A 21624-nucleotide genomic window follows, 5' to 3' on the forward strand; every position below is an offset into this window, starting at 1 on the left:
ATCAGCCGCTAGGGGGCAGCAGAGCGCAAAATCCGGAAAATGACGAGGCTGGAGCCGAAAATAGCCGAAAGAAGACGACGGGGAACGGCGGAAAGACCCGAAGACCGAACGGAATGACGGAGGACGCCGCGAACCCGGAAGACGCCGATCAGGAGCCCGGGACAGGTGAGTAATGTACAAATACCTGCTCTGGACCCCTCCGCTACCTAGCTGAGGGGTCCAGGGCAGGTATTTATTATTTTGCTGGACTCTGATCGCCGTGCCACCGGCCCGATCGCCGTGAACGGCCGGCCGGCCGTTCACGGCGATCGGGCCGGTGGCACGGCGATCACCATTACTTTTTACAGTAATGGCGGTCGGTGCCGTCCTCGGACAGCACCGACCGCCATTTTTTTCCGGGTCATCGGGTCACCGATGACCCGGAAAGGTTCCGATCGCCGCTATTGGCTGATCTGAATTGATCAGCCTATAGCGGCGATCGTAAGCACGGGGGGTGGTAACCACCCCCCGTGCTGTGAAGCTAAGATGGCCTGCTATGATTTATAGCAGGCCATCTTCCCCGACCGCTGTGTGTGAACACGCAGCGATCGGGGAAACATCGGGCGTAAATTTACGCCCTGATGCGCCAAGTACCAGGGCGCGAGGGCGTAAGTTTACGCCCGATGTCGTTAAGGGGTTAAAGTGGTCACTGAGGATAAGAAAAGCTCAGCTACTTTCGTGCAATAGAGTGTGATATTACAATTTACCTCCATTGACTCCAATGGAACTGAGCTGCAAACTAAAGACAAGAAAGTTGTTTCTGGAAGAAAGCGGCCATGTCTTTCTAAGCCTGGATAACCCCTTTAAGCCAAAGAACTCTCAGTACAACTGTAGAGAACAGAAGTACAACTGTAAATTGAACTGCCTCAGTGTTCAGACCCCAAGGATCAATAGAATTATCAGAAGAAAATCGTGCTGGGTACATTCTTTCCTGGCTCTGTCAGATGATCAGGACTGTCTCACTCTCCTAGAGACAAGACAGGGATAGAAGTGAGTGGACACTATCTCTGTCAACCAAACAACAGATTTTCTCTCCCCACACACGAATATTTGTAATGAATGAATGTTCGGAGAATGGGTCTCTGTATGGGGAGCTTCAGGTAGACAGCTCTGATAGTGGCTTATCTCTCAAAGAACAAAGGCATTGGGCAAAGGTCCAATCACATAGGTCAGTAGGATGCACATCGGGGGTTCACAATCTCATACTAGTGAACTGTAACATCAAGGAAATTCACAGGTCAACAGCATCCACGCTGAAAGTAATCCAATTGTAATCAGTGCCATACAACGTTTCGACAATAAGCTGTTCTCGATCTTGATAAAGACCAGCTTTTGGTCGAAACAAATAAAATTGGATTACTTTCACTGTTGATGCTTGTTGGACTGTGAATTTCCTTCATGTCTCTGTGACATGTCCAAGGTTTTTTTTTTTTAATGACAGGTACAATTTAAAGTGTACCTGTCGAAAAACATGCAAGATTTCCAAAATAAGTACTCAAAAAAACCAAACTTACAAGGATTATGTTTAATAGTTTTATTAGCTTTATCCTCAGAGGACCAGTCAAAAAAGTATTTATGACATGACAGCATATTATTTCAGTATGAAACAAAGTAATATTTTATTGAGTGTATAAAAACATTTCAGAAAAGGTTTTTTAAACCCATGAAATATAAAATGATGAGTTGGGGGGGGTGTTCATTCCCAGCATTTAAGAAACCATGATCTAAGGTGGTGCAAATACTTGGAAGACACATGTAGTAGGCTTATTCCAAAAAGAGTAAATAAAAGATTATGCTTTGTATAATGAAAAACTATATCATTTTCCAAAATACTTTGTTTCACTTCCTAATAGTTATCATTTAGTGTGAACCTTCTCTTTTCTTAGTTAATCTGATGCAACTGTTCTTGTTTTCTGATAAACACACATATCCAATGGAAGTAAACTATGGAACCAAAATATCCCTTCAAAGACTGCTGGATCCAATAGAGCAATACATAGTAAAGGAAACTCACAGCTGTAGTACTGATGCCCTTCACAGCAAACGGCAGAGAATTAATTTTTTGTTATGGACCTATACCAGAGGTACAGTAAGAATAGCTACATATTTGTAACTACTGCAACTTGCATGTTACATAATGTTGGATTGATATTTAGTACATTCTTAGATACATGTTAATGTTGGCAATCTTTCAAAGTTCTAAAAAAAACCTTTTATTAGAACCTTTATTTGCACTTCTAAAGCTCCAACTTTTATGTCAAACACACAAAAACCCATTAAAACTGAAGAAATATTGCATACGGTAACAAAACAATGAGGAACGGCACCTTGTGATACTGGGGCATACAAACAATCCTTCTTGATAGCCATACCTAAGCAAGGATGTAAATACATTGCACTTTGGATGACTTTTTTCTGTACTCACAGTCCCAAAAGTGCAAAATGTACAATCACTTTATCTCCTCTTGGATCAATGTTCTAAAAAGTTCAAATCATTTTGACTTTGCTTTTCTTTAACAAATGTCTTCAAAAGAGAGAACATATGGCCAGAAGAGTTTAAAGCAATCACAGAAGATGATGTCACTGGACGTGGGGTCTTGGCTTTAAAATTAATTTTCCCGTCTGCAAAAGAGATGACAAAATATATGTATTAAGTGTACAGAACAAAAAAAAAAAAAGTATCTATTAGGACACTATTGGCTGTAAAATGACTGGTACCTACAAATAGAAGCTTCGTTTTCACAGTCCATAGACACACAGGGGGACATTTATACGAGTATGCCGGTCTTAAATTAGGCCCTGCCTCCTATTCCCAAGTCAAACTCACTAAGAGGCACACGCCACTTAGTGAATCCAGCCGGCTGGGCGCTCGACGTAAAAAATCTACACCTGCTTCTGGCATGTGTAGATTATGGTCATGATTTACGTAAATCATGATAAAAGATGTGTGGGAGGAGGCCCTCTCTCTCGGCTACCGCTGCAGATGCGGCTGGTAATCTTGGGAAGCTGCGCAGTAGATCTATGCTGTGCAGCTGGGAACCATATCAGCACAATCTGATTGGTTCCCTTTAGGTATATATAAAAAATGCCAGAATCAATGCTTTATCAATGAAACAAAACTGTGAAGATTCTACACCACCAAAGTGTATGATACTTACATCATCACATGACATGTTATATTCTGCTAGTACAGTTCGACATCTTGCTGCTATTCTGAAGATATTATTAGGGAAAATTAGATATCAGTAAAATTAAGACATATAAAATATAAATGTAATGTGTATTACAATGAAATACAGAGTGGGTGCTAGTCTGTCCAGCCTTGACCTTGGGCTTCACATATAAAAATGTATGTAAAATAATCACATATGTAAAATAAAAATGTCCAACAGCACTAGGTGAAAATAAAGTTGTGTTTTATTCCGTTCGGCATTTGATTAGCGGGGGCTGCTGAAGTTGGATAAAGCCCTAAGGCTATGTGGAAAACATGGATACAGCCAATGACTATATCCATGTTTTCCAGACAACCTTAGAGCTTTATCCAACTTCAGCAGCCACCGCTAACCAAATGCTGAACACTTGGGTTCGGATGAACTCGAGCATGCTCGAGGTTAGCTCATCTCTAATGAGCAATCCACAGGACAGCTCAACAGTCCACGATTTGCAGGGTGCTGGATCAGCTGTACGGGACCGGAAGCAGTTGCCGCTGTTCACTGTATAGTGGTCATGGTGGGTCACTGCAGCTCAGCTGAGGTTCTCGTTAACAGGAGCTGAGATGTAGTTATAGGTCACCACCACTACAGAGTAATCAGAGATGACTGCTTCTGGCCCTATTCTTTTATGCAGTGTGGGCGCCAAACAGCAGATAAACATAAACATTAGACCAGAATCTGACAAAAAAATTTATCAGTAAATAAACTGGCCAAAGCACAGTTTATTGTGGGTCTTTCATATATTTCTTCGGAAGGGTCTCCTATGAAGAAGAAATTATGTTTGTATTTTTCATAAAAAACAATGCTGCAACCATTTACTCAGACCTCTGGTTTGTGCCATTCCCTCCTGGAAATATATGTGTAATTTGAGAGATGGAACAGAATGTATCCCTACACTAACACTGCCAGTGCTGTCACAGACATTTATAACATACATGTCAGAAAAACATAACAACACAGTAAAACAAACCAAACATTTTTTCAAAAGGATACATCGACGGGGCCACTACTCTCTTGTGTATACCGGCAAAGAAGAGCCCTATTAGTGTTATACAGCTAATTGTAAAGAAGGGATGATTCCATAATGAGGTGAAGAATGAAACCTGGAAATAAGGATGAGAAAAAGAATAAGTTTGACTGGAAATGCCTGCAGTTGGATTAGTCTAACTAGGTATTGCCACTAAGGGCATTTATCAAATATCCACAGCAATGTCTGGGGAACCCCAGTGATCACATGCCTATTACGTATCCTATAGACAGGTGATAAATGTTCTCAACGGGAAAAATAGTCTAATAAAAAAAAAAAAAAAAAATTACCTTTTGCGTCTCTGGATCTATGAGCCAGTTCCATGCACCAGTTGCAGTACAAACAGACACTACAATGAGAATCACTAGGAGAAGAAAAGATATAATGCACATTATATAAAAAAAATGCTTTTCCAAGATGCTGTTTCAACTGCCGTTATGTTAGACTCATAGGCCCCGTTCACACTGAGCAAGAATGTCGGAATTCCGTGGCAGAATCCCATCGTGCTCAGTGTCTCACTGTGAGTGAAGGAGAGGGTGTGCGCGCATCCGCTTTCTCCCCTCTCTGCTCAAAGAAATGACAAGTCATTTGCCGTGGAATTCCGACATTCTTGCTCAGTGTGAACAGGGCCAAAGATGCTCCAGATTAGTTATTTTAGGAGGAATACATGTGTTTATGCTATAACAACAGGTCAGAAAAAGGGGTCACCTGTGTCATAAAGAAAAACTTTTGATATGTCACAGGTCAAAAGTTTCCCAAATTCACGCTCCCACCGCTGAGACTCCCACTGATCAGAACAAGCAGGAAGCAGAACACTTCATTTCCCTGCTGTCAGTCCTAGCCGTCCAGCATCCCTATAGACTTAATTTGGTGGTCCATTCCACCCCTAGATTTGTTGCAGGCTCTTTGACTATTATTAAGGCCCTATTCCACGGAACGATTATCGTTCGTATTCGTCCGATATCGGCCGCTACGGACGATAATCGTCCCGTGGAATAGAGTGCAACGATCAGCCGACATCGTTCATGTCGGCTGATCGTTGCAGTCGCTTGTTTTTCAACATGTTGAAAAACAAGCGACTGATATAGCAGCGATCTGCTGCCGTCGCTCCGTTGAATAGGAGCATCGGCAGCAGACGCTGCTATATCCTATGGGCTGCCCGGACAATCAGCGATCCCCCGGGCAGCCCCCCCGCAGCTCCCCACCGCCCCCTCCCGCTCGCTGCAGCCGCGTTAAATAGCGACGGCAGCGAGCGGGGAACGAGGAGCAAACGAGCGCTGAGAGCGCTCGTTTGCTCCTCTAAACGACCGGTGTAATAGGCCCATTAAGGCCCTATTCCACCAACAGATCTGACGACAGATCATCTGCCAAAGATTTGAAGCCAAACCCAGGAGTGGATTCGAAAAGAGGAGAAATCCAGTCTTTCCTTTATGACCTGTTCTCTGATTATAGTCTGTTCCTGGGTTTGGCTTCAAATCTTTGGCGTCAGATCTTTTGGTGGAATAGGGCCTTTAGAATGGAGAAAACTGTGGCTCTCATAGTTTTTCTGAACGGTGGGGATCTCAGCAGTAAGATCCTGATTGATCAAAACTTTTGACAAGTCCCTGTCACTGCCCATTTAACTGGATACCAAAATTGTATTTGGCCAATCATCTATTAGCCGACCTGCAAGGGAGCAGCTTATTTATGTCCACGTTTACATTACATCTGACTTCTGAATCATTAACCATTATATAGACAAAATGAACACACAACACTTGTAACTTACTTCTCCAACGTCCAGTTGCAGGTTGTAGACAGGAAACATATTCTGTAAGTCTTCGCTCGAAAGCCTTTAGATCTAAAAAGAGAACATGGACATAACTTTCTGAAACAAAAAAAAAAGTTGCCTTCTAGATCACCACTTTTATGGTGCGTTCATACGTACAGGATTCGCAGCAGATTTGATAATGTAGATATCAATGTAACTAAATAACTGAACATAGCATCAAATCTATAATAACTGCAGGACACAACAGGGAAAGACTTAGGGGTATATTAATAACTGTATATTTTATTATTAAATATTAATAATTCATAATATTAAAAAGGTTATCTGGACTTAAAAACTGACTGTTTGGCCACTTTATAGTAAAATAGTTCAGTATACAGTATTAGTAACTGTACTCATTGCACCTCATAGACCTAAAATCACACTCCCCTTCTTTGAGATGTGCTGCCCTGCTCTGTGGCGAGTCTGTCCATAAGATGGCTGAGCATGGAGGAGCATGTGATTCCCCGCCATCCTCTATAGGCACATACAGTCTAATTGTAGGACACAGAGAGAGGGGCATGGTCACACGTTCTACCATCCGGGGCTGTGGAGTCGGTAAGCCGCAGCTCCAACTCCGACTCCTGAATTTTAGCAGGACCGACTCCTGCTCCTTCATAAATGGCCAGTCATATACCAGGGGAGTTATTTATCACACTGGCTCAGCAGCTTCTCCCTAATGTCCTACGTGATCCTGGGGCCACTTCTGAGTGAATATATACTGTATATAAAGCAGCTTCTCCCATGTGCAGTGGATGCAGTCAGTCTCCAGCCTCCATGTCTTAAACTACTCACAACTAGACTAGATGGAGCAGGTGGTCTTTTCCTGCTGACAATCTTCTATGTTTCTAAGGGACCTATTCCATGGGCCGAGCAGGGCCCGATCAACGATGTAAACGAGCTGCTAGATCGGCGCTCCTTTACTGGGCCTATTCCACGGCCTCGATGATCGTTAAGCGAGGGCTGCAGGGACATAGTTACCGATGTCCTTGCAGCCCTTGCACCATACATTACCTGTCCGGGTTGCAGGTCTTCTCCTTTTTCCTCCCAGTCCCGCGCCACAGCAGCTTCGGAGCGGGGCTGTCTGAACTGACAGACTGCTCAGCCAATCACTGGCCGCAGCGGTTCCGGACAGTGATTGAACTGACATACCGCTCAGCCAGACTGCCCCGCTCCAAAGCTGCTGCGCACGGGACCCCGGGAGAAGGGGAAGACCCGAAACCCGGACCGGTAATGTATGGAGCTGCTGAAATCGTCGGTCGCATCGTAGCAATGCACGGGTGGCGAACGATGATTTTAGGTCTGAACCTAAATGAACGATCAGCCGATGACACGATCATTGACTGATCATTCTCTCTATTCCACGGAGTGATAATCGATCCGATTCAGCCGATTATCACTCCGTGGAATAGGCCCCTAACTAAATCTTCACCATACTTAAAAGAAACACTGCTAACAACGCCAGATTCCTGTGATATAGAGGTCAGCCATAGTGATATACAGGGTGTCACACATAGTGATATAGAGGTCACACAGTGATATAGAAGGTCACTGTGGGGGAACGCAATAACACACACACACACACACACACACACACACACACCCTGCTGCAGCAGCCATAGCATACACACACATCCACACAGAGCTTGCTGCAGCCATAGTGCACCACACACACACACACACACACACACACACTCGGCTTGCTGCGGCCATAGCACACATACACACAGCCTGCTGCAGCCATAGTGCACACACACAAGTACACAGACACACACACAGCCTGCTGCAGCCATAGCACACACACACACAGCTGCAGCCATAGAACACTGAAGAAAAACACAATCTTCTCCCAGAGAGAAAACACCACACTGAGGACAGAGATTACTGCTACACTACTTATGACTTCTCCTCCTCCTCTCTATTACACAGGATATCTTCATATTACACTGCTGCTCATATACAGTCATCCATCATCCAGGAAGATAAAAGCACAGATCTCTCCCCACACAATGGACTCTTCCAGCTCAGAAACAAATTGCCAAATAGTCACCGACAACTTTTCCATGACCACCCTTATGTAATAGGGCCAGTGTCCTATTACAACGTTGCTCATAATATATATTCAGAAGCAAAACTTGTAAAATTCATATCAACATTCAATTCTACATTTTTTTTAGATTTGTTTTAAAGCTGGAGTCGGAACATTTTTTTCCCGACTCCGACCAAAACTAGCTCCGACTCAGACTCCACAGCCCTGCTGCCATCTTATGGAAAGAATCACTATTTAACATACAGACCAGGCCAGCACAGCCTGAAGAAGGTGTGCCTGATATCAGTGCTGTGAGGGGAGCTGCTGTCAATACTGCACGCTGATCAATTTTACTATACTATGGCCAACCTCTTTAAAGGAGACCTGTCACCCCCTGTGCCGGGGTGACAGGCTCCCGATCCCCCGTTACAGCCCCCTATACTCACCTGACCCCGCTTCCTGAGTTGGTCGGGTCACGGAGATATGAGCGCCCGAAGCCCGGCGCGCGCGCTCACAGGAGAGTCCAACGCTCATAGAGAATGAATGGGGAGTCCGATGCTCTGTCATTCTCTATGGGCATCGGACTCTCCTGTGAGCACGTGCGCTGGGCTTCGGGCACTCATATCTCCGTGACCCGACTGACTCAGGAAGGGGGACCCGGCGGGATCAGGTGAGTAAAGGGGTTGTAACGGGGGGTCGGGAGCCTGTCACCCCAGCACGGGGGGTGACAGGTCCTCTTTAAAGAAGCTGAAGTACTAGTATTGAGGTGTCTCAGAAGTCTGATATTCTGCAGGATTGCTAGAAATCAGACCCTCACAAAACAAATATCAATGGTTTATTCTGAACACAATAAAGCTAAGGTCTAGATAACCTGGTAAAGGGGAACAGTAACAAAAAAAAAAAAACATCAAACCAACAATGTACTATAACGAGCAGCATGCCAAACCACTCATTAATAATACTATATCAACCACCTGGATTTCAGCTCTCCATGCCCTATTTAAAACACAAAAAACAATATGTTTCGTATGGGACACACTCCCACTTTTCTTTTGTACTGTTTTTAATTAATTTCCTCCATTATCTAAATGGTATCATGATTAGTGGTCCTGATGGTTATGAAAGTGTTACTGTTTTTTTTTTTTTTTTTTACATATTTTTTATTACAGAATTGGCTTCAGTAGTAATGAGAGGGCAGAGTGAAGCCACATATTCACGAAAAGGCAGCAGGCGGGCAGGAGTAGCTGACAATATCCTCTGTGGCTCTTCAGGATCAGATGGGTAACATTCAGACTGGTAATGTAAAGCTTATGGGGGAGATTTATCAAAGGGTGTAAAATTTAGACTGGTGCAAACTGCAACCAATTACAGCTCAGCTTCCAGCTTTCGTGAACGTAAGGAGGAGCTGTGATTGGTTGCTGTGGGCAGTTTGCACCAGTCTAAATTTTACACCCTTTGATAAATCTCCCCCTATGTGTCCACAAAAAAGAAAAAAAAAAAAAAAAGACCAGCACTACCCAGTTGACATTGCACAGCAACGAGGCACCCAAACTTGCACTTCTATGGAAGCCAGGGGGAATCAACGAGAGATACACGGCGGTGCTTGGCATATAAGAATAAAGAGTCCAGCAAAAAATTCTATTGATATGAGAAAAAAATTGAACAGCGGCACTCACCCCGTCTTCTCTTCCAGCTTTATTGAAGTATAAACGACATCTATTTCATGCCTGTCGGCAAACAGGTGGGAGGGGGGGGACAAAACAAAAGTGCAATACAGTTAAAGAGAATACAGGGTGAGTGCCGCTGTATTGCACTTTTGTTTTGTCCTCCCCCACCTGTGTGCCGACAGGCATGAAATAGACGTTGTTTATACTTCAATAAAGCTGGAAGAGAAGACGGAGTGAGTGCCTCTGTTCTATTTTTTTCTCATATGAATAGAAATTAAAGCTTATGTGTACTTATTAGCTAGAAAATGGATGGTAATGGCATGCGGACAGTTTTGTGTCTGATCATTTATACAGAAGACAGAAACATTCAAGTCTTACAGAAAATATATAGGCAGACATACAGTACACTGCTTCATTGATGGTGCTATTGATGGGGTGATACGATGCATTATGTATTATGTGTTATTAGGTGCTGTCCAATCCAGTTCCCCAGCTATTGCAAAAATACAACTCCCATTATAATGGGTGTAGTGTCATAGCAGCTTGAGTGCCACTGGCTGAGGGGAACAGTGGTTGCAAAAATGCCAAAATGTTTTCGAGAATCTTTTCCAACTTTTGTTAAAGGGGTTATCCAGTGCTACAAAAACATGGCCACTTTCCCCCCTACTCTTGTCTCCAGTTCAGGTGTGGTTTGCAATTAAGTTCCATTTACTTCAATGGAACAGAGTTCCAAACCCCACCCAATCTGGAGACAAAAGTGGGGAAAAAGTGGCCATGTTTTTGTAGCGCTGGATAACCCCTTAGGTTAACTTAGGTTGTCAGCCTTTAGTATATGATGCTCATGGGGTACAAACCAAGTCTGATCCCCAATCTGTGGCTCTCCATCTGGTGTCCCCAGCATGTCATGGGCATTTTGCAAGGGCTGGCTGGGAATCACTGCTCTGGGAGAGACTTGTGCTCCACTTATGATAAGGGTCTTATGGGTACTTTGATTCTATATGAGAAGGGGGCCACTGGCTTGAAATTAAACTATGGGTCCCCACATACTATCAAAAACTAACGGCAGAAAGATTAGTCAGTTTTCTCTCCCAACCTCCCCATACACAGGAGCGTTCAGCGCAGCTGATCGTTCCTGTGTTCTCTATAGGAAGGAGTCATCTGCTGTCAGACTGTTCTGGCTCTGGCTTCTCTCTACCAGAACAAAGGGATCAGGCAGTGATTTTCCATTACAACTGACCCCTGTCTACACCAACAATAATCTGTCAGTGGTCAGGAGAAGCCCATACACCATATACCAACACCTGAACCTTCCACGAGCAGCAGGTACGGCTAACAAAAGTATAAGACATGGGGGCCTTTAAACAAATAATTAAAGACAAAAAGGGGGGGATTCATCAAGCAGTGGTATAATAAGATGTTTATAGCAACCAATAAACACCATGAATACTTAATAGCCGAGCTGTGATGGGTTGCTACTGTAAGACTGTGTTGGGTTGCGGCAACCTATCAGATTACTTCTTTCATTTTATAAAAGGCTACTGAAAAATGAGAGCTTGAATCTGATTGGTTAGTATGGGCCCAGCACCAGGTCTGAGGAACCACCCATTTTTAGCGAATAGCTAATTTATATGCAAATATGAAGCAAAGCTACAACTAATAGGAGAACTAGGAGAGCGACATTAACCCTTCCTGAACCCAAACTAAATGACACGTGTGGCAGCCCACTAGAATGGTTCTCCCTGCTACCATTCCCACCCACAGAGCCCCCTCTGACCACAAACTACTTCAGGACGAGTACATGCGCCCCCCGGTGTATCCCAGTCCTTGTACCCCGTTTCGCCGCACCTTCTGCCTGTTCCAGAGAATTCATGTCTGGCCCGGTTCCTGTTTGCTCGCCCCCCCCTTATCACACCCTCATGTAACAGCCTCAGCGATTGGTCTACTCTCACCAGCCCATTCATCTGATTGGCTGCACGTGGCCCGCCCCCTTAGACGTTGTTTGGTTTAATTGTCATTACGTCACGCGCTCGGTGTCATGTCAAACGTGGTGGAACATCCGTGCCGACGGTGATTGGCCAACACGTCCTTCAGTCTTCGCGAGGAAACTCCTGATTGGTTGGAATGTCTCGAGGCGGGTTATCTCACAGGAAAGCAGGACAGCATTGCTGATGGTTGGTATGGTGGTGGGGTTGTACAGGCCCTAGGTGGCCAATGCCGGCAATATCCCAGTGCAGCTTTACGTTTGGTGGTAGTGGGGTGTGCGCGTATACTCTATATATGGGGGCGTCTTTGTCTTGTGCTGGTGAAGTCGCAGCATGTGAATGTGCGGTTGTGTGTGCGGCTTGCCGAGTCTCTGGTATGATACCTCGCTACCTACAGCTCATCTCTTGTAGCATCATCCTCTAGGTCAGTGTTCTCCAACCAGTGGCCCTTCGGCTGTTGAAAGACTACGACTCCCATCATGCACTGTTATGGCACTGTTATGTTATAGTTCTACATCTGCAGATAAACCCTGATTATACAGTGTGGTTATAATGTGTTTGTTACCATGTAATATACTAGCACCGCATCTACACAGGAATAGTGCAGTTAACTTCTCAGACTTTCATAGAGAGGAATAGTTAGGCCCTATTCACACGTCCCGTAAAATTGTCCATGGATTGTCACGGATCTGTGAATTGTAGAGCCCATTAAAGCCTATGTGTGCATTCATACCATCTGTGCCATGATCCCTGCAGGGACAAAATAGGACAGGGCATAGTGTGGATGGCGGCACAGATGCCTCACCTTGCTCCTGTCACCGGATCCAATGCTCCCCCCGCTCCTGTCACCGGATCCAATGCTCCCCCCGCTCCTGTCACCGGATCCCATGCCCCCCCCCCCCCCCCCGCTCCTGTCACCGGATCCCTTGCCCCCCGCTCCTGTCACCGGATCCCATGCCCCCCCCCTCCCCCGCACCTGTCACTGGATCTCATGCCTCCCCCCTTCCCCCGCTCCTGTCACCGGATCCCATGCTCCCCCTGCTCCTGTCACCGGATCCCATGCTCCCCCCACTCCTGTCACCGGATCCCATGCTCCCCCCGCTCCTGTCACCGGATCCCATGCCCCCCCCCCGCTCCTGTCACCGGATCCCATGCCTGTCCCCTCCTGTCACCGGATCCCATGCCTGTCCCCTCCTGTCACCGGATCCCATGCCTGTCCCCTCCTGTCACCGGATCCCATGCCTGTCCCCTCCTGTCACCGGATCCCATGCCTGTCCCCTCCTGTCACCGGATCCCATGCCCCCCGCTCTTGTCGCTGGATCCCATGCCCCCCGCTCTTGTCGCCGGATCCCATGCCCCCCGCTCTTGTCGCCGGATCCCATGCCCCCCGCTCTTGTCGCCGGATCCCATGCCCCCCGCTCTTGTCGCCGGATCCCATGCCCCCCCGCTCTTGTCACCGGATCCCATGCCCCCCGCTCTTGTCACCGGATCCCATGCCCCCGCGCTCCTGTCATCAGATGCCATGCCCCCCACTCCTGTCACCAAGAAGTCGTCCTTTGCACCAACATAAATTTAAATTAAATTTAATCTGAGAAACATTTTTCTGTTGAATTCAATATAATTTGTTTTAACAGTTTTGCCCCAAAATGGTGTCTAAAATTCAGAATATAATTCTAGCTAAAGAAGGAAAATTTCAAGGAGATCCCATTCTATCAGATGTCTTTAGCCGGTTGGAATCACTGGGAGTAATCTGATCATTGCAGAATAGATATATTTGGCACCCTACAGCTGGCCATACACCTTTAATAACTGACAGCCGAACCATTGGCCATTAGTTATCTCTCCCAACCAGCCCCTGTCCTTCCCATACACAGGAACGTTCAGCATTGCAAGCGTTCTTGTGTTTTCTATGGGGAGGGGTAAGGGCTCATTTACACAATCCGTGCCGCGATCCGGAGGAGAATCATGGCACGGATTCCTTAGCCGGAGCCCCCCTCTGCCGCCTGGAACGGATCCCCCCCAAGCTGCAGAGATGACAGAAGAGCATGATGTGCTCTCCGGTCATCGCATCTACTAACCTATTCCCCCGTGCAGACCAGCTACAAGCGCTCACCGGAAGTGGCTGGGACTACGCTGCTGGGAGAAAGCGGCGTAGTCCGGGCCACTTCTGGTGAAAATGTATGCTGGTCAGCACGGGGTAATAGGTGAGTAGTAGATGCGATGACAGGAGAGCATCATGCTCTCCTGTTATCTCTGTGGCCGGGGTGGGGGGTTCAAACTAGGACATGTACTATTTTTTTGTGGTGCGGGTCACGGCACGGATCATGTGAATGGATGCATTCACTTCAATGTTCCCTAAAATTGTCCGTGGTTGCAGATCTGCAACCACGGATAATTTTACGGGACGTGTGAATGCAGCCTAAGCCTCTTGCTGCAGCTTATCTGTCCAGAAACAAAGGGTTGGGCAGTTTCCATCATGTCCGATCCCTGTCTCGATCAGGAGAGTCCCATGCACTGTATACCGACAGCCAAACCCACCGCTAAGTCTAAAGTGTATGGAGACCTTTAGACTCTGGTTCTCTCAATCAGCCCCCTTTGTGGGCATTGTCACTATCTTATGAATGAAGTCCTGTCAATGATATTTTGCCTGTGCCATCTGGACAGTTTAGTTGCTGCTGGTCAGCTCTGGGTTTGACCTATCTTTCATAACAGTAACTGTCCATGCTATGCATCAATAACCCCCCCCTTTATTTGCTCTAGAGAACTGAACCTATTATACTAAGTAGGGATGAGCGAATCTAAATGAAGCAAACCGCTTTGATCAGGAAGTGGCTTATCAGCTGACTGCCTCTCAATTCTGTTCTGCTCCCTTCTAGTCCACCCTGGGTGTCGGGAAAAGCTGGATCCAGTCCTGGGAAACTGGGAGAGGTTTCCCAGGACCGGATCTAGTGTTTACTGGCACCTGTGGAGGAGCGGCAGGGAACAGAGTTGAAAGGCAGTTGGCTGATAAGCCGCTTATCGATAAAAGGAAGTGCTTCCTTTTAGACGGGCGATTCTCTCATCTCTGAGCATGCATGCTTTATGGTTGTGAGTAAGGGCCCTATTACACCAAAAGATGTCTGGCTAAAAAAATCTGTCAGATAATTTGTCAAAGTCAGGAACGGACTATAAACAGAGAACGGGTCATAAAGATAAGACTGAGATTTCTCCTCTTTTCAAATCCATTCCTGGCTTTGGCTGAAAAAAATCTGTAAGATAATCTGTTAGACATCTATTGGTGTAATAGAGCCTTAACTTACAGGCCATTGTAAAACATGAGATCTTGTTCTGGCTTTATGACTGGTGCATTTTCTTATTGGATTTGTGTTGTACTGATGGCTATGTCTTTCTCTATCTTTAGCCCTTGACTGGCTCCAGCTATGATGATTCACGGTTTCAAAAGTAGTAACCAAGACTTTGGCTTTGGACCATGGAAAGTCACAGCTATCAAAACGCACATCATGAAGTCAGCCGATGTGGAGAAACTGGCGGAAGAAATGAACATGCCCTGTCTTCCAGAGATGATGTTTGGGGACAATGTCTTAAGAATTCAACATTCCTCTGGTTTTGGTATTGAGTTCACAGCAAAGGATGCACTGAAAAGAGTCAATAAGTACCAGGGAGCTGTCAAAGTAGCTTGTGCTGAAGAATGGCAGGAAAGTAGATCAGACAGTGAGCATAGCAAGGAAGTTGTGAAGCCTTATGACTGGACATACACAACTGACTACAAGGGAACTTTTCTGGGCAATGACATGACATTTAATGCGCTTCCCACAACAGAACGTATTAATACCGAAAAACTGAAGACCAGAGAACAGATCATGTTTTTTGAGGAAGTGCTGCTGTTTGAAGATGAACTCCATGACCATGGAGTGTCCAGCTTGAGTGTGAAGATCAGAGTTATGCCCTCCGGCTTTTTTGTCCTCCTCAGGTTCTTCCTCAGAGTGGATGGAGTTCTTATCCGGATGCACGACACTCGTCTTTACCATGAATCTGACAAGACGTTCATGTTGAGAGAATACACATCGAGGGAAAGTAAAATCAGCAACCTAAGTCATGTGCCCCCTCCCCTTTACACTGAGCCTAATGAAATCTCTCAGTATTTACCCATTACAGAAACGATTTATGAAAAGTTAGAATTCCCTACATTACCACAGACAGAAGTAGGCGAGTCTCTCGGACCAGTAAGCCAGCCAGCCCTGTAAGAACCAAGGGTGTCAGAAGTAGATTATACCATCTGACATTTATAGTACTATCTCTCACTGTGAATATTCTTGCCCCCTAAACATTACCTAATAATTTGATGTTCACCTGAATAAATAGTATTATGTGTTTTACATGTGTCTCACCATTACAAGATGCCTTAGTTTGTATCTCTCTGTATTTTTATGAAAGACAACTTGCTGACCCACAGCACAGTTGACTCCAAGCATTTGAGCATTGTACTCATGCTTTCTAATAGATCACATCTCATTCAAGTTATTGAGTTTTTGCTTACCTGCAGTTAGGAGCAAAGTCCTTAGCAGATCACTCCATTACATTAGAAAGCATTGACACACTGGTCTTACTTGGCCTGATAAGACCTACTACCCCTCTAGCGTTCCTTAAAGACAATTTAATAAAAAAAAAAAAAATTATACTGAGTTTGACTTGTCTTATTCGCTATGTACAGATTAACCCCTGCATGTTCTATTCTATAAATTTTGCAGATTTTCTTTTAACATTTTTTTAGTGCCTCTAGGGGACTTGACCACAATGTCCTTAAATTGTTTCTCTAAAGATGCAGTCACTTCACGAAACCTTCATAAACGGCCAATTAGTAACATCAGATTTCCAGCCATACAAAGCAGCACTTTTTTGTAATGTCCCGGGGCCGACTTCTGAGGAAATAAGGCAAATATATAAAGCAGATTCAGCCACCAAGTCCTGAAGAACTCAGAATAAACTAAATATCCAGTATACAGAAACTGCTCACTATTCCAGATACAAGTGATATAGAGACCTAGTGTTTTTTCTTATGTTCTCTCACTGTTCTGATAATTGAAGATTTTCCTCAGTATTACAGAATGAGATAGAGTATATAATCATCAGCATAGAGAGATCAAAATCTGCTGAGGTTCTGCTGCTCTGGGAGATACCAAGTGTGAAGGGGGATGACTTTGTAAAGTGTTCTAAATGAAGCTAAATGTTGTTTTACATGGGCCGATTATTGGCAAAGAACATTCCTAGTACAGCTCACTTGGCTAATAGTCGGCCTGTGTAAACGTGTCAGCGATCATCTGAGTAGCGGGAAAATGTTGAATCGTTGGCTGATCACATGCTTTGAGCAGCGCTGAAAATTTATATCGGCCGTACATCTCTGTAAATGGGATGTGCAGCCGATAGCAATTTATTTAAATGGCTGCACAAACGATACACATCTACATTCTCATAGCGGATTTTCATTCCTTTGCGAGAACGTAGCCCCTGCCCACTTAATCCACTGCTGCCGGGCTAATACATTACCTGTTTGCGCTCCTGCCTGCTTCTCTGGCTTCTTGACGTCCCACTCAGTCAATCAGTGGCTGCGGCGGGACATCATTGACCTAGGAGCTAGAGAAGCAAGTAGGAGCAGAGACAAGTAATGTATTAGACCAGCAGCAGTGGGTTAAGTCAGAAGGGGCTACATTTTCACAGAAGAATGAAAATCTGCTGTGAGACTGTAGATTCATAGGAAAGGACACTACAGAGTATCGCTGTGGAAACTGCAACATGAAATTCGCTGCAATGAGGCATGTGTGAACTGGCCTAATACAGTAAAACATCTGCTTTGCTGTGGATAATAAGCTTCCAATAAGTAGTACAAAGTAGTACCTTTCATATGTTCTGGGAAAAGTCAACATAGAATAATAATAATAAAAAAAATACACCTAGCACATTTACCACATATGTGCAAACTTACACAAGTACTGTACATATACATGCACATACACATGCACCCACTACATACAAATATATTCAGAATATTTCTGACTGATGCTGCGTTTACACGGAACGATCATCGGGCAAATTTGCACGATAACGATTTAATTCGAACGATAATCGTACGTGTAAACGCAGCGAACGATCAAGCGGTGAGTGAGAAATCGTTCATTTTGATCTTTGAACATGTTCTCAAATCGTCATTGGTCGTTCGCAAAAATTTGCAGATCATTCCGTGTAAAGTCGTTCACCGATTTAACCTATGTGCGAGATAGGCTTAAGCAATCACAAAACTATTTTTCCGTACGATATATCGTTCCGTCTAAACGCTGATCGTTATAAAAAAAAAATTGTTACTTCAAAATCGTTAATCGTACGATCGGCCGAATTATTGCTCCGTGTAAACCCAACATTATGGCTCTATGACCCCACTGATATTTTACTCTAGACTCTGGTATGATTAAACGTTTTTTGTACAGGTTTTTTACTTAAGTGTCTGCCCCTAAATAAGTAAGTCAATGTGAAAACTTGTGTACATGTCAGAAAAGACCCAAACATGTCAGCTCACCCTATTTTCTCTATACACTTGGGGTATAGGTCGGAAACCTGGCAAATAAGAAAAAGGTTGACATATACTGCAGTGTATTGGGGTTAAAGGGGTGCTCCAGCGTGGGGGCACTTTTTTGGGGGGGACTAGGGAGGAGGTGGCTGAAATAAAAGACGTCCATTTACCTCCTCGGTTCCAGCGGCGGGTCCCGCATCACGGCGCTCCGGTGCCCGGCCGCTTCCTGGTGTCTGACGCCGCCCGAGAAGCTATGTCTCAGGGCCGCTCAGCCACTCAGTGAAGGGGGCGGGATCAGTTTGAAGTCCGCTCGGATCACGCCTCCTTCACTGAGTGGCTGAGCGGCCCTGAGACATAGCGTGGAAGTCTTTTATTTCAGCCACCTCCTCCCCGGTCCCCCCAAAAAAGTGCCCCCACGCTGGAGCACCCCTTTAATAAACCAACATGGTCAACTAGTGACTACATTTGGTCCATTTTAAAAAAATCAGTAACACCTTGGTTCCCGAACACCCCGGTACCCTAACAAAATTGGGAGCTAACTGTCAGCTGAACTATTCCACGCCTGTGTTTTGTGAAGCATGGAACATGTGAATGCAGCCTTAGGCTGCATTCCCACGTTCCGTGATCCTGACGGATCACGGACGTGGAATGCATGTACTAGAGCCCCCCGCGCCTGGACAGCATCTGTAATTAGATGCTGGGAGCGGGGGAGACTGTATTCAGAATTGCCGTGCTGTAGTAACAGCACCGCGCAGCTGAGTCATTACAGCGCGGCGCTTATGAATACAGTCTCCCCTGCTCCCAGCATCTAATTACAGATTCTGTCCGGGCGCGGGGGGGCTCCAGTACATGCATTCCACGTCCGTGATCCGTCAGGATCACGGAACGTGGGAATGCAGCCTTAGTAGTGGTGCAAGATGCACTGCTACGTACTGCTAGTCTTTACACTCTGTGGCCCAGGGGGCTCACCACCTGACCCTTGGAGTGTAAAAACCAATTAAATGCATTTACATTGTTCCTTTTGGGGAACACACAGTTCGCTTCTCAAAGTGCTCGGTCCTGGAACAGCTTTCCAGAACTGATTATGTTAGAGAACAGAAGTATTACTGTATATGTTACTTCTGCAGGACTCAGCAGATCATGCTATTGAATACACCAAAATAAAAGTAATAGCCGGACGCATGGTCCAGCTGATCACTTTGACCACAGCAGATGTATACCTGGGACATACTGCATTGAGGCGAGGTTCACGGCCACTGTTATGGACTCTATTCAACAATCGACACCAATGGATGTGGATGGATTTTTTTGTCCGCTCAGATCCTGCAAAATAAATAGAACTTAAGAGAAAGTGCACCCAATGGAGCTGTAATACAAGTGTAAACCAAGCCTAAAGCCCTGCAAATGCAGACAGAATGCGGACCCATTCATTTCTATGGCCCATACACACATCTGTATGTGTTAGGGAAGAGTGTTGTGCCACACGAAAAAAGCAGCGAGCCATTGTGTGGCCCCTAAAGGGGTCTGCACAACTCAGGATGCATTGTGGACAGTAGCGGATGCACATGCATAATCCTGGCTATGGTTGTGTGAATGTGGTAACACTGTGTGAGCCCTGCCTTGGCTTTATCTTACCACCATATGTGATACAGGACACAAAGCACAGCAGTAGACTATTGACTTTGTGTTCTGCAATCATAAGTGCCATGCAGGCCAAAGCCCTATTAGAATTTTTACTCTTTCTGCACAATGTCCTCCTGTAAGGTGTGCAGTGTGAACATTGCGGCATAAACGTGCGTGCGTTTCCGTCCCTGGACGCCCAGCGACCTCCAGTGCTGCGATTATTGTGCACGCGAGAGCCCGTGTCCTCCCTGCCGCTAGGGGTCAGTAGTCAGCGGGCGCTCGTTGACTGCAGTTTCCAGTCTCTCTCTTGTCTAGTCTCCGCTTCCGATCTCGTTCGTTTCTGTACCTACTGCCCGTTGTGTTCGTTCGAGGGGCTGCGGAGAGGAGACCCGAGAGGTAATTATCCGTGGGGCCGGGGTATTGGCGGCCCGGAGAGCCTGGTATTATCTACTAGCGCTAGGCTCGGGATTCACGGGCTGTAGTATTGTGTGCAGGAACGGACGGCGGTGTGCTGTGCGGCATGAATGGAGACAATGCGGTAGTGTATGCTCGGGCTCAGCACACGGGCTGCAGTCATACTACATAGGAGGGAGTAGGGATCAATACACCGGTATACGCTCCTCTGTGGCTGCTACTGGGGAATAATACAGGTGGCCTATACAATGATGGGAGAGCCTGGAGTGCACGGGCTGCTGGGGGGCACACAGTGACGTCACGCCCGCTGAGACCCTCACCGGATCACGTGATTGGCTGCTCACAGTGTGGCCTCCTAGCAGCACAATATATACTGCCACCCTAATGCTGGGTGTGCCACATGTAACCACAGTCCTAACCCTGAAGCTTGGCTCAGACTGGCTGTTCAGAGAAAGACACCACTAAAAACACCAAAATAAGCGCATAGGTTTTTTTTTTTTTTTTATACTTATTAACACTGTGACCAGGTGTTGGAGGTCAATGGGGGGAAATGAAAGACAATGGCCACAGGATGCAGCTTTAGTGAAATAGCATCAGGTCCTGCGTTCAGCGATTAGTAGTTTACACTAAAATGATAGTGTCAGAAAAACTGTAAACACAAACACTGCAAAAATGTGTGTCAGGTAAGCCTTACTCTTCCTTCTAACCTTAAAGGGGTTATCCAGCGCTACAAAAACATGGCCACTTTCCCCCTACTGTTGTCTCCAGTTTGGGTGGGGTTTTTAAACTCCGTTCCATTGAAGTAAATGGAGCTTAATTGCAAACCACACCTGAACTGGAGACAACAGTAGGGAGAAAAGTGGCCATGTTTTTGTAGCACTGGATAACCCCTTTAAGGTAATTGTACCATCAGGCCTGGGCTGAAGCACTGGAGGCGGGCCGACCCACCCCCAGTGGGAGGAAACCCCGGCCCCTCTATGATACGGCTCCATTGATTCTAATGGAGCCGCTTAAAGAGGGGAGGGGATTTTCTCCCACTGGGGGTGGGTCGGTCCGCCTCCAGTGCTTCAGCCCAGGCCTGATGGTACAATCACTTTAACCTGGAGGGCTATGGTTGGTGTCCAGGCAGGTGCCAGTTATGTGGTGTTAGAGAGACGTAACCCTGATGGTTAGGGTTGGTGCTTATTTTGTGCTGCTAAGAAGCCGGCACTGTGAGCAGCCTTGTCACCTTTGCTCATGTGACCGTGTGATGTTAGTGC

The 21624-nt window shown here is 45.8% G+C and overlaps 3 protein-coding genes across 7 annotated transcripts in view; 2 read left to right on the top strand and 1 right to left on the bottom strand.

Moving 5' to 3' along the window:
- Positions 1 to 1568: 1568 nt before the first annotated feature.
- On the bottom strand, positions 1569 to 11717 carry CNEP1R1 (CTD nuclear envelope phosphatase 1 regulatory subunit 1). 2 transcript variants are annotated; one of them, XM_069968439.1, is made up of 6 exons: positions 11630 to 11717; positions 6047 to 6118; positions 4569 to 4642; positions 4245 to 4354; positions 3198 to 3252; positions 1569 to 2661 (listed from the first exon to the last, which is right to left on the bottom strand). In XM_069968439.1, the coding sequence occupies exons 1-6, from the start codon at positions 11652 to 11654 to the stop codon at positions 2620 to 2622; spliced, it is 378 nt and encodes a 125-aa protein (XP_069824540.1). In that variant the 5' UTR covers positions 11655 to 11717; the 3' UTR covers positions 1569 to 2619. The 2 variants fall into 2 exon arrangements, with proteins under 2 accessions (XP_069824540.1, XP_069824538.1); XM_069968437.1 differs by having other exon boundaries at positions 11615 to 11672.
- Positions 11718 to 11857: 140 nt separating this feature from the next.
- Positions 11858 to 16431, top strand: TIPRL (TOR signaling pathway regulator). 2 transcript variants are annotated; one of them, XM_069968440.1, is made up of 2 exons: positions 11858 to 11955; positions 15167 to 16431. In XM_069968440.1, the coding sequence occupies exon 2, from the start codon at positions 15186 to 15188 to the stop codon at positions 16008 to 16010; it is 825 nt and encodes a 274-aa protein (XP_069824541.1). In that variant the 5' UTR covers positions 11858 to 11955; positions 15167 to 15185; the 3' UTR covers positions 16011 to 16431. The 2 variants fall into 2 exon arrangements, with proteins under 2 accessions (XP_069824541.1, XP_069824542.1); XM_069968441.1 differs by lacking the exon at positions 11858 to 11955 and adding an exon at positions 11974 to 12140.
- Positions 16432 to 20197: 3766 nt separating this feature from the next.
- The window catches only part of LOC138789682 (nuclear receptor coactivator 5-like), a 30283-nt gene continuing 28856 nt past the window's right edge, over positions 20198 to 21624 (top strand). For 2 of the 3 annotated variants that reach the window (XM_069968442.1, XM_069968444.1), the window contains exon 1: positions 20470 to 20489. In XM_069968442.1, coding sequence (XP_069824543.1) covers positions 20476 to 20489 — 14 coding nt within the window. In that variant the 5' untranslated portion in view covers positions 20470 to 20475. Of the gene's footprint in view, positions 20348 to 20469; positions 20490 to 21624 lie in introns of those variants that run through there. The other variant, XM_069968443.1, reaches the window with a different exon arrangement.

This window comes from Dendropsophus ebraccatus, chromosome 4 (genome assembly GCF_027789765.1).
Source record: "Dendropsophus ebraccatus isolate aDenEbr1 chromosome 4, aDenEbr1.pat, whole genome shotgun sequence".
Lineage (NCBI taxonomy): Eukaryota > Metazoa > Chordata > Amphibia > Anura > Hylidae > Dendropsophus > Dendropsophus ebraccatus.

Bases quoted from the DNA above. Each gene is read 5' to 3' on its own strand.
- CNEP1R1 (XM_069968437.1), bottom strand. From the start codon at position 11,654: ATGAATTCTCTGGAACAGGCAGAAGGTGCGGCGAAACGGG. The intron at 4,643-6,046 runs GTAAGTTACAAG...TTCTTCTCCTAG, and splicing joins TGCAACTGGACGTTGGAGAA to TGATTCTCATTGTAGTGTCT. The intron at 4,355-4,568 runs GTAATTTTTTTT...CCTTATTTCCAG, and splicing joins TAGATCCAGAGACGCAAAAG to GTTTCATTCTTCACCTCATT.
- TIPRL (XM_069968440.1), top strand. From the start codon at position 15,186: ATGATGATTCACGGTTTCAAAAGTAGTAACCAAGACTTTGGCTTTGGA.